This window comes from Saxophila tyrrhenica, assembly GCF_035928015.1.
Source record: "Saxophila tyrrhenica strain CCFEE 5935 chromosome Unknown scaffold_7, whole genome shotgun sequence".
Lineage (NCBI taxonomy): Eukaryota > Fungi > Ascomycota > Dothideomycetes > Mycosphaerellales > Extremaceae > Saxophila > Saxophila tyrrhenica.
Window position 1 is genome coordinate 1,153,074 of NW_027041739.1, and position 13,170 is coordinate 1,166,243.

At 55.7% G+C, this 13,170-nt stretch overlaps 7 protein-coding genes across 7 annotated transcripts; 3 read left to right on the top strand and 4 right to left on the bottom strand.

Annotated features, from left to right (window-relative positions):
• Positions 1-379: 379 nt before the first annotated feature.
• Positions 380-1,933, bottom strand: LTR77_005177 (uncharacterized protein; the record flags this gene model as incomplete). Its single annotated transcript, XM_064802425.1, has 1 exon — positions 380-1,933. One exon carries the CDS (start codon positions 1,931-1,933, stop codon positions 380-382), a length of 1,554 nt encoding a protein of 517 aa, XP_064659786.1.
• A 429-nt stretch (positions 1,934-2,362) lies between these two features.
• On the bottom strand, positions 2,363-3,642 carry LTR77_005178 (uncharacterized protein; the record flags this gene model as incomplete). Its single annotated transcript, XM_064802426.1, has 4 exons — positions 2,363-3,260; positions 3,316-3,365; positions 3,421-3,537; positions 3,595-3,642. 4 exons carry the CDS (start codon positions 3,640-3,642, stop codon positions 2,363-2,365), a joined length of 1,113 nt encoding a protein of 370 aa, XP_064659787.1.
• A 1,219-nt stretch (positions 3,643-4,861) lies between these two features.
• LTR77_005179 (uncharacterized protein) lies at positions 4,862-6,523 on the top strand (the record flags this gene model as incomplete). Its single annotated transcript, XM_064802427.1, has 4 exons — positions 4,862-5,512; positions 5,570-5,845; positions 5,898-6,374; positions 6,431-6,523. 4 exons carry the CDS (start codon positions 4,862-4,864, stop codon positions 6,521-6,523), a joined length of 1,497 nt encoding a protein of 498 aa, XP_064659788.1.
• A 331-nt stretch (positions 6,524-6,854) lies between these two features.
• Positions 6,855-7,784, bottom strand: CBR1 (NADH-cytochrome b5 reductase; the record flags this gene model as incomplete). Its single annotated transcript, XM_064802428.1, has 2 exons — positions 6,855-7,004; positions 7,062-7,784. 2 exons carry the CDS (start codon positions 7,782-7,784, stop codon positions 6,855-6,857), a joined length of 873 nt encoding a protein of 290 aa, XP_064659789.1.
• A 296-nt stretch (positions 7,785-8,080) lies between these two features.
• Positions 8,081-8,785, top strand: LTR77_005181 (uncharacterized protein; the record flags this gene model as incomplete). The annotated part of the gene is made up of 2 exons (XM_064802429.1): positions 8,081-8,222; positions 8,277-8,785. 2 exons carry the CDS (start codon positions 8,081-8,083, stop codon positions 8,783-8,785), a joined length of 651 nt encoding a protein of 216 aa, XP_064659790.1.
• A 344-nt stretch (positions 8,786-9,129) lies between these two features.
• On the top strand, positions 9,130-11,181 carry LTR77_005182 (uncharacterized protein; the record flags this gene model as incomplete). Its single annotated transcript, XM_064802430.1, has 1 exon — positions 9,130-11,181. One exon carries the CDS (start codon positions 9,130-9,132, stop codon positions 11,179-11,181), a length of 2,052 nt encoding a protein of 683 aa, XP_064659791.1.
• Positions 11,182-11,478: 297 nt separating this feature from the next.
• On the bottom strand, positions 11,479-12,754 carry LTR77_005183 (uncharacterized protein; the record flags this gene model as incomplete). Its single annotated transcript, XM_064802431.1, has 3 exons — positions 11,479-12,411; positions 12,463-12,523; positions 12,573-12,754. The coding sequence occupies 3 exons, from the start codon at positions 12,752-12,754 to the stop codon at positions 11,479-11,481; spliced, it is 1,176 nt and encodes a 391-aa protein (XP_064659792.1).
• Between the last annotated feature and the right edge of the window lie 416 nt (positions 12,755-13,170).

A 13,170-nucleotide genomic window follows, 5' to 3' on the forward strand; every position in this document is an offset into this window, starting at 1 on the left:
CACTTCCACGGACGCCACCAGCGACACGACAATGGCGCAGGAACATCACCCACGACAAAGTACTACTTCCTGCGGATGAATACTCGAGCAACGAGATCGGGACGTAGTACACGGCGGGTGTCAGATGCAGGACACGTTGCTGTCACTCTATTCCTCGTTGTTCCCAGGATGCTCAAGCGCCGACTACGGTTATACAGCAGCAAGCGGTTGCACGAGCGATAATGAGAATGGCCAGGCATTCAGAGACCGTGAGTGCTAGCAGATCGATATCGCAAGATGAAGCGTGGCTGTCATCCATAGAGCCAACTGCCCAGAACGCCAGACAAGTATAGATTTCATCATCCTTTCTACCTCATCCTCCATTCATATATTTCCGTCTTCACAGCTTAAAATACCCCGGCTGCAACTTCTGAAAGACCTGCTCAGGATCAAATTCCCTACTAATGCTCCTCAGCCTCTCCAGATTCTCCTCCCCATATGAGGCCATAACATCCTGCTCATGGCTTGCATAGTTCTGATACAGATACCGATGATCTAGCCCCAACTCCTTCGCCTTCTCCTTGCTCCTTCTGATCGTATTACGCGCCGCCGTCAGGACCGCCTCGTCATCTGCCTCGTTCTTCCACATGACGGCGTAGTTGATGTTCAGCAGCGGACCTTCTTCACCTTCAAGGCCAAGACAATTTCCGCCGTTCCTGGAGAAGCGGGTGAGTACTTCGTTTGACATTGGCTGATAGATCAGCGCAGGTATCATCCCTTCCACTTCTTTGACGGGCTCCAACTCCTCCATGAAGATGTCCAGGATCACCTGCAGCATCTCCCGCGTTATACGGAAGGTTGCCGTCCAGTACGAGTTCCGGAGCCCGTTCGGTGCTTGAGCGCCTATCTCATCCGACATACTCACCATATCCCGGATCTTGAGCGTGGAGTGCATCGATTCGAGCTTGGTATAGTTCTCGAAAATGGCTGGGTTCTCAACAGGTTGAGCGTATACAAGCGCAGTCGAGGCGATGAACATCTTGTGTTCTTGATACCAGCAGAACGCCGAGAAGCTGTACGCGTCCATGTCATCCCCGCCAGTATAAGCAAAATCGTGGAAAGCGTCCAGCACCCGATCCAGACTATCCGGCCCCGTCATCACCGAACCACCCCACATGTCGCCTTGTGGGAACGTCTCAAAATCAAACCTCGTTACGACCCCAAAGTTATTTCCGCCACCTCGCAGCGCCCAGTAAAGATCCGGATACGACTCCCGATCGACCTCCAAAACCCTCCCATCCGCAACAACAACCTGATAATTCCTCACCCCATCCAACGCCCACCCATACCGACTCGAGTACCAAGATATCCCTCCGCCAAGCGTGAGCCCGCCAACCCCAATCTCCGAGTTCCGTCCCCCCACAACCGACAACCCCATCGGAACCACATGCTTATAAACATCCACCCACCGATTCCCCGGCCCTACCCTCGTCGTCTGCTTGTCTTCAGACACCTCAATCATGTCAAGAAACTGCAGATCAATCGTCATCCCGTCCTGCACATTCGAGGCTCCAGCGAAGGCAGCGTGCCCGCCACTCTTCACCGCGAACTTACACTGATGTTCGCGTGCGAGTTTGACGATGGTGGAGACGTGTTCGGCGGTGAGGGGTTGCACGAAGCAGGACGGGGAGATGGTGGATTGTTGTTGCGACCAGAAGAAGGACTTTTCTTTCCAGTATTCGCGTGGATTATCGGGCTGGATGTCGGGGATGGGGAGGTGGTGGGTTAGGTAGGTGCAGGCGGCTTCGCAGCCCGTGGCGGTGAGGTTGTTGGGGGCGAGGCCTAGGTAGGAGAGGGGCTGTTGCCAGTCGAAGTTGAGGGATGGGAGGTCGAGGGCTGTCGTCAGTGTGACCAGTGCCAGCATTTGCACTTGTAGAGTGCAGAAGGTGATCATGTTGATGTTTTCCAAGTTATCGAAGAAGTCGAAGTGAAGTCGAAGTGAAGTCGTCGGGAATCTCCCTGTCTGACTACATGCGCCTTGTGGCAGACAACGCAAGAAACGTTCTGTCGCTGTAAGGTACCGTCTTCTACGCTGTGGCCAGCGAGCTCTCCCGTCGATTTGCGGTGTGCGAGTGTGCGTTCTATTATACCTGCAGAGTATAGCGGCCCCAAGCCATTGGGTGCAGCTAAGGCTGTCTGCGAGCTGGAAGCGAGGTGCATGTTGCTTCCAGTGGAATTGACAAGATCCACAATTGGGCCAGGTGTAAGGTGCCTGCATCAGACCATAACCAGTCCTGCAGGAGAGCTCCCTCTAGCTTCGGTGAGAACTGTATAGCTATAAATCTTCGCGAGCAGAGTGCTTGTTCTAACAACATCAGGACACTCACTTCCGAGACACCGATACATCCTCGCGAACGTAGATATGACCCTCCCTCGCTTCGCGCAGTATGCTTTCATCGCTACCACTCCTCGGCATCGAGTGGCCAACAGAGGTCTTTGTGTTGCCACGCCCTCTTTCCGCGCCAAGGTCGGATCTCAGAGCACCTGTATCCTGCAGCTCCGTGACACTGTCCGAACCAAACATCTTGCCGTTGCTTCCAGATTTCTTCCGCCCGCCGCCGATCGTGGGTTGCGACGGATAGGAGGCAGGGCTATGATCTGAGTGCAGAGTCGACTGCCCTCGCACTTTGCGAATCAAGGGCTGGAGGAGCGGGATGTTGGCGCAGATGATGGTGATGGCCAGCTCCGAGGCGGCCCAGAGGACCAATGGCACAGTGTCGTAGGAGTAATCGACGGCACTGAGCCCTTGCAGCTCGTACGTACGGATAATTCCGCAGATACCGGCAAAGACGCCGAGGGAGAGCGCGAGCGCGATGTTGAGCTTCTCGCGCTTAGGCATGTTGAGCTTGTAGACGATCTGCCAGGGGAAGGCGGCAAAGGCGAAGTCGACGAAGCAAGACACTCCGCCGGCGGTCAACGCGACGGGTGTGATGCTCATCCAGCAATGTCCTCCTTTGACCGTCTTGTCCCAGACAAACGCGGTCGGGAAGCACTGCAGCCAGTTGAGGAGTGCGCAGAGGAAGGCGATGATTGTGAACCCGGCCATGATCACCCAAAGCGTCACCCTGTGCCATAGGACCGGCGTGATTCGCACCAGGAAAGCGGCAACGCTGCCTTTGCTCAAGACCATAGCGACCAGATAGCAGGTTTGGCCGCATATCTCGAGGAGGTTGGCGACTGCGAATTGCTCAAACGACAGCTCGCCCATGTGCCGACCGAATCTGTGCATTGAAGTAAGTGTATCGTTCCGACTTGGTCAGCAAGCAGGACTCGTACCCCCATCTTGTTGCTGCCGTGCAGGTCGAAGTATAGCCGACTAGGAAGACCTGTTCCGCACTGTCAGTCTGCAATGCAGGACAGCGGCCGTGGACCACCACTTACCCAAGACGCAGCCATGAGCCAGTCATCCCACCCAACACGCCCCGTCATCAGGTATGCTCGACAATACAGCCTCATGATGATCAAGATAAGCGTGACAATGGTTTCCATCCACATAACCTGAAGGCGTCGATGTCATCAGTCCCGACGTCTCCGTGTAGGGGTCACTCCACTTACACCTATCACGGTCGGTCCCAGCTCTGTGACTGCAACTGGTGGAGGCATGTTGGGCTGATGTAGCTGGTGCTTCGTCCTTGCAGACAGTTGCTAAGCTTGAGAAGGACACAATTCTGGGTTGAGGAGCTGATGAGTTCGCCTTGGACAACATGTCGCGTGTACCACAACTCCGGCTATAAAATATAGCGTACAAAGATGATCGACAGGACGCAGCTGTCAAGACCCATGCGCGGATCCCGGGTTGTCAAAAGGTTATCGTGTGCTAGTGTCGGAGCATTCTTCGCTATACGGCGCCGTTGTCTGTAGAGATTGTCCCGTTCTGGGCCGGTGCTGTTCATCCTGGGCTATGTCCTGCTCGATATCTCAGGACTTCTTCAAATGGAGCAAGTCAGCCGTTGGGGAGCTGTCAAGCAAGCTTTCCATTACGGATGATCAACATGGTGCTTGAGACAGGTGCTGTGCCTGACAGGAGGTGGTCTTTTCCCCCGGGCGTGCTGCCGTGCCGTCTGCCTTGCTAAGCCGATGCCAACGGCAAGTACGTGCCGGCAGATCCTTGACGAAAGACCCAGTCAGTTGTAACAGTGGTCTTCACTCCAGTCGTTGCAGGTTGTGACAACGTGTCGAGGATGGTATGGGTTTCGAGCCATGCTATCGTCCACGTAAGGATGGTGTTCCAATTCGGCAACTGACATAGTTCTCCGTAGTCACCCAAGGCTACGGTACTGCTCTTATGTGGGCGCCATTGCGAGTCTTTGGACTTGTTACTTCCACCCCCAGGAAGGCGGACCGGGAAGGTCTCCAGGTTCTCACGTTGGCGAAGTTGCTTGTCTTAGTGTCGAGCAATGTAGGTTGTCGATCCGCCAAAACCGTTGAAGATTCCGGCGGGCCGTGATGTGGGGATCACTGAGGACGTTCCTGAAGGTTTGACGGTGTCTTTCTTTGTCTCAGTCCATGGCACACCACTGCACAGTTGAGACAGTATGCCGTCCCAGTACCCACCTCGTGCAGCTCGCCTGCGAGGCGAAGAGCCTCTCAGCAGGGGTTGGGGCACGCCAGTGTGTTATCAATGCCTTTACTCCGGATGGAAGGCACAAGAGGGGAGGATCATCCGCCGCATAGAGGCTATAACGTCTTCAACCGGCAGTTGATGGACATGGTTAGGACTTCACGTTTGGGATGAAGGAGAAGGTAGGCCTGCCATTGAGTTGCATGCGGTGAGCGCTATTCCTGCATTTCTCTTCCTTTTCGTTCTGCTGCACCTTCAACCATGTTCCATCTCGCCCTTGTGTTCCTCGCGATCGTGAGCCTCGTCCTACTATGGTATGTGGGCAGCTTCATCGCCTCGCCATTGCGCGAGTATCCCGGCCCCTTCCTCGCCAAGTTCACGGACTGGTGGCGCGTAGCAAATACCGTCGATAGCCACAACATCGCGCTCCGCCTGCATGAGAAGTATGGGCCGGTGGTGCGTATGGGACCGAACGTCCTGAGTATCAGCGACGCGACCTATGCCAAGATCATCTACAGCACGAGAGGCAATTATTTGAAGAGCGACTACTACGCCGTCAACGACATCATCCAGAATGGCTTCCGCATCCAGAACATCTTCAGCACGCGGAGCAATGAGTTCCACCGAAAATACATCCGGCCGATCTCCAAGACGTATTCGATGGCGAATATCCTCACGCTCCAACCGCTTGCCGACAGGACAACGGAGACGTTTTGCCGCCGGCTAGAAGAGGAGTTCATTGATGGCAAGAATGCTGGCAGGACCTGCAATCTTGTCGACTGGATGTTGTACTACGCCTGGGAATGTGTCGCGGAGGTCACGTTTGACGAGCCGATCGGGTTTCTGGAGAAGGGCAATGACATTGACGGCATGCTTTACACTGCAGATCGCGCATTGGGGTATTTCTCGCACGTAGGTGTTGTCGGATCCTTTGCAGATGGCCTCGACTAACACGGTTCTCCATCACAGGTGGGCCAGATGCCTGGCCTGGACAAGTACCTTGCGAAGAACCCATACTACCGTCTCGGACCTCCATCGATTGACTGGGCGGGCAAGTATGCAGCGATGCGCTTGGTCCCGCGACTGCAGGCCAAGCAGAAGGGAAAGAACGGCGACTTCTTGGACAACTTCATTGGGTTGAAGGAAGAATATCCAGATACCGTTGACGAGAACGTAATTGTGGGATACATGCTCATCAACCTGCTAGCCGGCGCCGACACCACCGCAATCACTCTGCGTGCCATTGTGAGTCGTTGTTCGAGGATACGGAGGCGTCGCTTTGGCTGATCTCGTACAGTTCTACTATCTCCTGAAGAATCCCGCCGCCTATGCGAACGCTGTCAAGGAACTCGAAGCAGCCAATCTCCAGCTACCGATCCAGTACGCGGTCACCGAGAAACTCCCCTACTTCTCCGCCGTCGTGCGAGAAGCCATGCGCCTCAACCCCGGCCTCGGCGTCATGCTCGAGCGCGTCGTACCCGCCGGCGGCCTCGCGCTCGAAGACGGGCGGACTATACCCGCTGGCACGATTGTGGGGCTCAATCCATGGGTCACTGGCCGAGACAAGGGAGCCTTCGGCGAGGACGCCTATGAGTTCCGTCCAGAGCGCTGGCTGCAGGGCGATGGAGAGTCGGACGCCGACTTTACTGCACGCTCGAAGGTGATGAAGGATGCCGATCTCACTTTTGGTGGTGGTAATAGGGTGTGCATTGGGAAGAACTTGGCGCTGATGGAGATTTACAAGATTGTGCCGACTTTGCTGTTGAAGTATAAGGTACGTTCGATGGTTTGCTGTCATGGCTTGGTGGCGTGCTGATAGGAGTGTCGCAGTTCGAACTCACGGAGCCCGACCGGGAGTGGCGGGTTGACTGCAAGTTCTTCATGGTGCAAGATCGGCTGAACGCGAAGGTGTCTCGTCGGTGAGCAGGGAGTCTGCGATTGGATACGCCTTCAAGGCATGGCCGCAGAGTAGTGGTACAGCTGAGGCTGCCAGGGCTGTCTGTGAGCCGCATGTTGCTCTCTGAAGGATTGATGAGTCCACTCGAGCAATTGCTCGGAATGCTGGCAGCGTTGGCGGGCAGTCCATGCATGAGAGAGACCAACTGTAAGGATGTGCGCATGGTGTCAGAAGCTCGATATCACTTCGGGTCGTAACTGTATAGCTATAGACATCCGTTTGACCCCAAACGGTCCTTGCTGCCTTGCATTCATATCGTCGTTCCGCAGTATTCTCTGACTTCTTCTCCGCCACGAACTAGAAGGCGAAGACCTGGTCGTCCAGCTTGCTCACTGGCCTGGCCTTTTGGTAGCCCAGCGACTCCGTGGCTTTCTTGATCGCGCTCACCATGGGTGGCGGACCGCAGATGAGAATCTTCATGTCGTTCGCTGGAGCTGGGAGATGTGCCTGTATACCATTAGTCTTGCCGAACTTGAGCCACAGCGACCGGGGCCGACAACTCACCTTGATAATATCCCCCGTTACAAACCCGACACTCCCCGTCCACCCCTCCGGCGGGTTGTTCAGCACATAATGTAGATGGAACTTCTCATCCTCCTTCGACAGCTTCTCCAGATCCTCCCTCAGCAGAATATCCTCCTCATTCACATTCGCAAAGATCAAATTAATCTCGGTCTTATCACCGGTCTTCCTCCCCCTCAGAATTGCCCTGACAATCTGCAGCATGGGCGTGATACCCGTCCCTCCAGCAATCATGCCAAAGCTGCGCACCATGTTCGGCGTATACACCATTGCGCCCTTGGGTCCTTTCACTTTCATCACGTCCCCAACCTTCAATGTTGCGAGATGCCGGCTGATGTTGCCAGTCGGGTAGCTCTTGATCATGAGGTCGAAGTAGCCTGGGTTCACATCGCTGCTGATGGGCGTGTAAGAGCGCACGACTTCTTTGCGCTCTGTGGCGCCGGTCTTGGAGTCCTTGACATCGAGGGTCGCAGCGAGGGAGATGTGCTGGCCGATGGGGAGGCCGAGGATGGAGTTGGGCGTCGGGAGTGCGAAGCGGTAGATGGCGGTGTTGTGGGAGGTGACTGTCTTCTCGGAGATGGGGAAGGTCTGGAAGTTGTTGGGGTCGAGGACTTTTTTGGCGCCTTTGTTTAGAAATTGGTAGCTCAGGGCTGCGATGGCTGCGGTGAGGAGGATCCCGGCTGCGATGGCGAGGTTGGAGGCCATGGTGGCGTAGACTGCTGGGTGCAAACAAAAGGGCCTGGTCTGCGATGCGTCAAGGAGGTCCGACAGGATATTGGTGTCAGCTCATGGTTGTTATAGAACAGGAGATGGTGGTTGATCGAACTGCAGCACATTGAATTTGAACCCCCACCAAAACTCGCCCCGAAATCGCTCTCGGAAAAAATGTCCTCAACGAGCTAAGAGACGCTCTAGAATACTGAGGGCAACGGACATGGGGCTTGAGCGATCAAGAATGCGTGACGTGTGAGTTACAAGACAGACCACCATAGCCAGAAAAGATGGGAGAAGCCACAACAGGCGAGGATGAGATCGACTACGACAACCCACCATTTCCTTTGACGTCCATCGACCGCGGCCTCTTGGCTATGAGAGATGAGGACTTCCACAGAATCACTTGGGGCGATCTCAAGCATATCATCGGTATGCTTCGCTTCAATGGGCCTCCAATCAACCATTACTGAGGATGTGCAACAGCGAACAACCAACTCGAAGAGCTCAAACGCCTTCCGTCGGACCTTCGCCGCTATCTGGCCTGGTCTCACAGGATCAAGCAGCAGTATGGCGGCATCACCAACTTTGTGATCCAGGAGCGTCTGCAGTGGAAGCCCATATCAGAAGAAGGCACGCCACTGTTCGAGCACCATTCCGACATCCCATTCGCAGACCCTAGAGACTATGCTGTCCTAGTCAACGACTGGCCGTATGGCTTTGAGGAAGGCATCATCCATTTGCTCGTTTGGACCAAGACACGCATTGCTGTGGATGACGTGAGAGGCGATGTTACGCCGGAGAGCAGGGAGTTGATCGTGAAGTTCGTTGAGCGGTTCTTCGTGGACGATCTGGAAGGCGGTTGGGGGCAGGTGATGTGGTTCAAGAACTGGGTGAGCTTGCAGAGCGTAAGGGGAGTTGACCATGTACATGTGCTGGTGAGGGATGTGCCGGACGAGGTGATGAAGCGGTGGATGGAGAGGAAGGATCTTTGAAGCGCTGTGTCTCCTTCGTGGTGGACTGCACAATACATTCGAATCGGTTTGATAGAAGGAAGTGGTGTGTGTCGGCCTTGAGCTGGACGGAAACGCCGTTTCGATGGACTGCCAGCTCATACGAAACCTCCATCATTATCGGTATCGGGGATTTTAGCGCTGCTAAGTCCTCAAAGAGTGCTCGTCATCAATAGACGAAGATGGAATATCAGGAAAGGCAAGAGCAGCAGCACCAAGTGAATGTAATCTGATAGTTGTCATGGCAACAATCTCCGACAACAATCTTCACATGCTCACTTCTCCAGCATTAACGACAATTCATTATTACGAGCACTTTAGGTGCAATGCCGCAATATGTCTACGGCAAAAAGGCTCGAGCAGTCTACGATCCATTCTGCGTCTTCGGCAGCCCGCAACGCATACCGCCAGGGAATCTCGACCAAGTCCGGGATCTGGTCATCACAGACGCTTTCGAGAATCTGAAGCTTGACGACCGAACAACGAAGAAAGGACCTAAGGGCAAGAGAACGGTGCTTGGGGAGAAGAGTCCTAACAGTGTTGCGTTGGCTGTCGAGCTACCAAAACAGGAATCTAAGCAGAAGTGGAGGCGGCGAGCGAGGAAGACTGTGGTAGAGGATACGGATGATGAGGAGAAGGTGGTAAGCGAGGTGCAGGACTTTGGCGCAAAGACACAAGCGTCTACGAAGGTCGAGAAGAAGCAAGACAAGCATGACGAGATGCAGGAGCAGCAGGCTGCACATGACAGCAATGGCTTCGATGATGTCCCTCTGTTCGTGCTGGACCACGGCTACGACACAGTGGAAGAAGACGTGGATGTAGTACCAAGCGCCATCAGTGTCGTCAAATCTCCCAGCACAAGAAGAGATATGCCAGTGTCAGCGCTGGACGGATCAGAGACTCCATCAATCACAATCCTACCGCCAACACCACCTCCCGCGGACGAATATACCGAACACTGCGCCAGCCTCCTCACTCTTTCCAACCACACCCTAACCGACTTCGCCTCATGGTCAGCCCAGCTCTCGAGCCATTTCGACATCACGAAGATCGCTGAGGCTTCCTTTGGCGAGGTATATCGCCTCTCTCTCCAAGAACAACTCCCTGGCTTCTCAAGCAGCGACGAGTCTGTATTCAAAGTCATTGCTCTGAAACCTCCTCCGGCTACCATACCGGTCGAGAAGCGCAAACGAGATGCTGTGAAGAAGAAAGCAGAAGCCATGAGTGACCCGGAAGACGTCGCCAACGAGGTTCGCCTGCTGCAGCGCATGAGCCCTATACCTGGTTACACCAATTTCCGCGATGTGCGGTTAGTCAAAGGCCGGCCTCCAGCTCCGTTCACGAAAGCCTTCAAAGCATGGAACACGGCGCAAAAAGCTCGCAAGAAAGACCCCAGCCATTTCCCGGACCCTTCGAAGAAAACCAGCTACTCAGATGACCAGCTCTGGGCAGTCATAGAAATGCAAGACGCAGGCACCGACCTCGAGAACCTCGTCGAGCGCGGCGAATGCAGCACCATCTGGCAGGTCTGGGATATCTTCTGGCAAGTCGTGCTCTCGCTTGCCAAAGGCGAAGAAGGAGCTCAATTCGAACATCGAGACCTGCATCTCGGCAACATCTGCGTGCGCCAACCTCCTACTGCTGCTGATGGCAAAGCGACGGAAGAGGACATCGACCCCAAGCGCAAGCTCAACTTCACCCCCGTGGAAACAACCATAATCGACTACACCATCTCCCGCGCCCTCATGCCCGACACCTCAATCGCCTACCAAGACCTCGCCCGCGACAGCGCAATCTTTGAAGGCGACAGCACAGAAGAGTACCAGTACGACATCTACCGCTACATGCGCGGCGCGGTTCTCTCCAACGACCCTTACGCCGAAACACCCTTCCCCCAACCCCCCTCCGGCGCAAATGCAGAAGAACGCTCCTGGCCCCAATTCCACCCAGTCACAAACCTAATCTGGCTGCACTACCTCCTCTACAAACTCCTCGAAGCCGTCGAGTGGCCTTCTGCGACCAAAGCGCCGTCGAAAAGGAAGAAAGAGGCTTTTGTGCGGTGGAAACGGGCGAATGATCTGGAGTTTGTGCTTTTGCGGGTGCAGGAGTTGTTGGATCCGAGCGTGGTTTGTGGGGAGGAGGGACTGGGGAGTGCGAGTGAAGTTGTTGGGCTGGCGCTTAGGGAGGGCTGGTTGGGGGTGGAGGATGTGGTTGGGCAGGGTGGTGACGAGGGTGACGGAGAGGAGGCAGAGGAGGAGTTTGGGGATGGGCTTGCGAGGAGGCTTGGAGAGCTGAAGTTGGAGGAAATCGAACAGGCTGCCATTGTGGTGGATGCCGAAGAACCTGAGATCAAACCTCGCACGCGGAGGAAGCGATGACACGACAAGTAGGAAACGGTGGCACAGAGTAAATGCCATAGACATCCTTGTGAATACGGTCTTGAGCTGGTATCGTAGTTGGTGCAAATGCAGCTGCAGAGGGACCACTTGAGAGCAACGTCTTATGCTGTAACATCACTTTACGTCTCCCGGCCCATGCTCTGTGCAAATGCTGTGATCTTCGTGAGAAAATCGGTGTCCTTGCGAACTTGTTGATCTGTGAAGATCGGGTGACCCATGAGGATCTGATGACTTCTGAAGAGCGGCTGATCGGCGAAGAAATCCGTGAAGGCTCCGTCACTCGATCATGTCGATATCGTCGTCAAGCCCGGGCTCAGTGTAGGTTGCAGGAGCCGGCGCAGCCTTCGGGGCAGCAGTAGTGCCGTTCTCGTTAGCTTCTTCCGCCTCCGCAGCAGCCTTAGCAGCCCAGTAGCCCTCCATCTCAGCGTCGAGCTCATCCGCAGTCTTGCGAGGGCGGCCACCAACCAGCGGGCGTCCTTCCTCATCAGTCCTGCTGGGCCTGGCACCACGTCTGCTGTCTTCACGACGCGCTTCCGGGCGACGGCCAGACTCGCGAGGGTCGGGGCGACGGCGGGTAGGCGAACGTGCACGAGGACGGGCTGGCTGACGCGAGCGCGTTGGTGAACGAGAGCGCGCCCTGCGGTCAGATGGCGCGTAGCGATCAATGTCGGCTGGCGGTGGGGGGCGGCGTCGTGGACTAGCACTGCGTGGCCTGTCGTACCGCCTGTCGTACCCTTCGTAGCCGTTGTCTTGACGGGGTTGCTGACGAGGGTCGGAGTAGTAGTCCTGGCGGTGTGGTTGATGAGAATCCGAGTAGTAGTCTGGGCGGTACGGTTGACGAGTATCCGATCGATAGTCTGGACGATACGCTTGAGGGTCGTCTCCATAGTCCAGCTCGACTGCATCACGACTGTAGCCAGGATCCGGCCCGCCCGTTATGCGGTCGAACAGGCTACGGCCCCCATGCACCGGACGCTCCGGACGCTGAACACGATCGACAAGCGGACGCGGTGCGGATGCCGCAGGAGCCGAGGGCAGCAGTGTAACTTTGATGGATTGGTGATTAGCCTCCATGCCGTTCCATACCGCTGCCGCCTCCTGCGCGTCGCTGTTGTGCTCGAAGGTGACGAACGCCGTGCCCTCCGAGCGGTCCATACGGTCGTACAGAATCTTAACAGATACGACCTGACCGATCTTCGTGCCGATGGTCTGGCGAAGTCAGTCATGGACCTTTCCGGAATTCTCAATAGTGTAACATACCATAAGATCTTCTTCAGTCACGTCATAGTCGAGATCGTCTATCCGGACGGTGGTGCCGCCCCTGGGTAGAAGTCAGTCTCAAGTTTGCTTATATCAGAGAGGCGACATACGGGTCTTGCCTTGCTCCACGAGTGATCGGTTGGAAATCTGCTGGTGCTCGGCGATCGTGGCGTGCCGGCTGTCCGTCGTCGTTCTCGTAGCGGTCATGGACCCAGTCGCTGTCGCCAGTCAGTCTTGTCATTCGTGGCTCTTGAGGACATCGCAACGTACGTGTTAATGTCTGAACGATCATCGTTGCGGTAGGACTACAGGCAATGCCGCCCAGGTTAGCTTTTGCTCTTTCTCCCTTCGAAGTCCGCCGTGACCGCAGTAGCTCGTAAGCAAACGGTGGGGAGCCGGGGTCGCTCGATCGCAGGACGCAGAGGACGGCTCGAAGGAGGGGGACATTGCAAGCTGCAACAGTCTCGCGGGGGGGTAGTATGCACCTGTAGGCGCAGTGAGACATTGCCAACGGGAAAAAGGTCAGCGGTGCATACCTGACGATCTCCGTTCCTTGGGTGGGCTTCGCGGCGCTGCGAGTAGACGCGGTTTTCGGGAGGTGGTGCACGGTAAGGTGGTGGCCGTGGACGCGGTGGTGGACGCGAGCGGGGCGTTGCGCGATTCCTGCCGGGTGGCTGCTCTCGTTAGTGTCATGCGGCGGCATGGGAA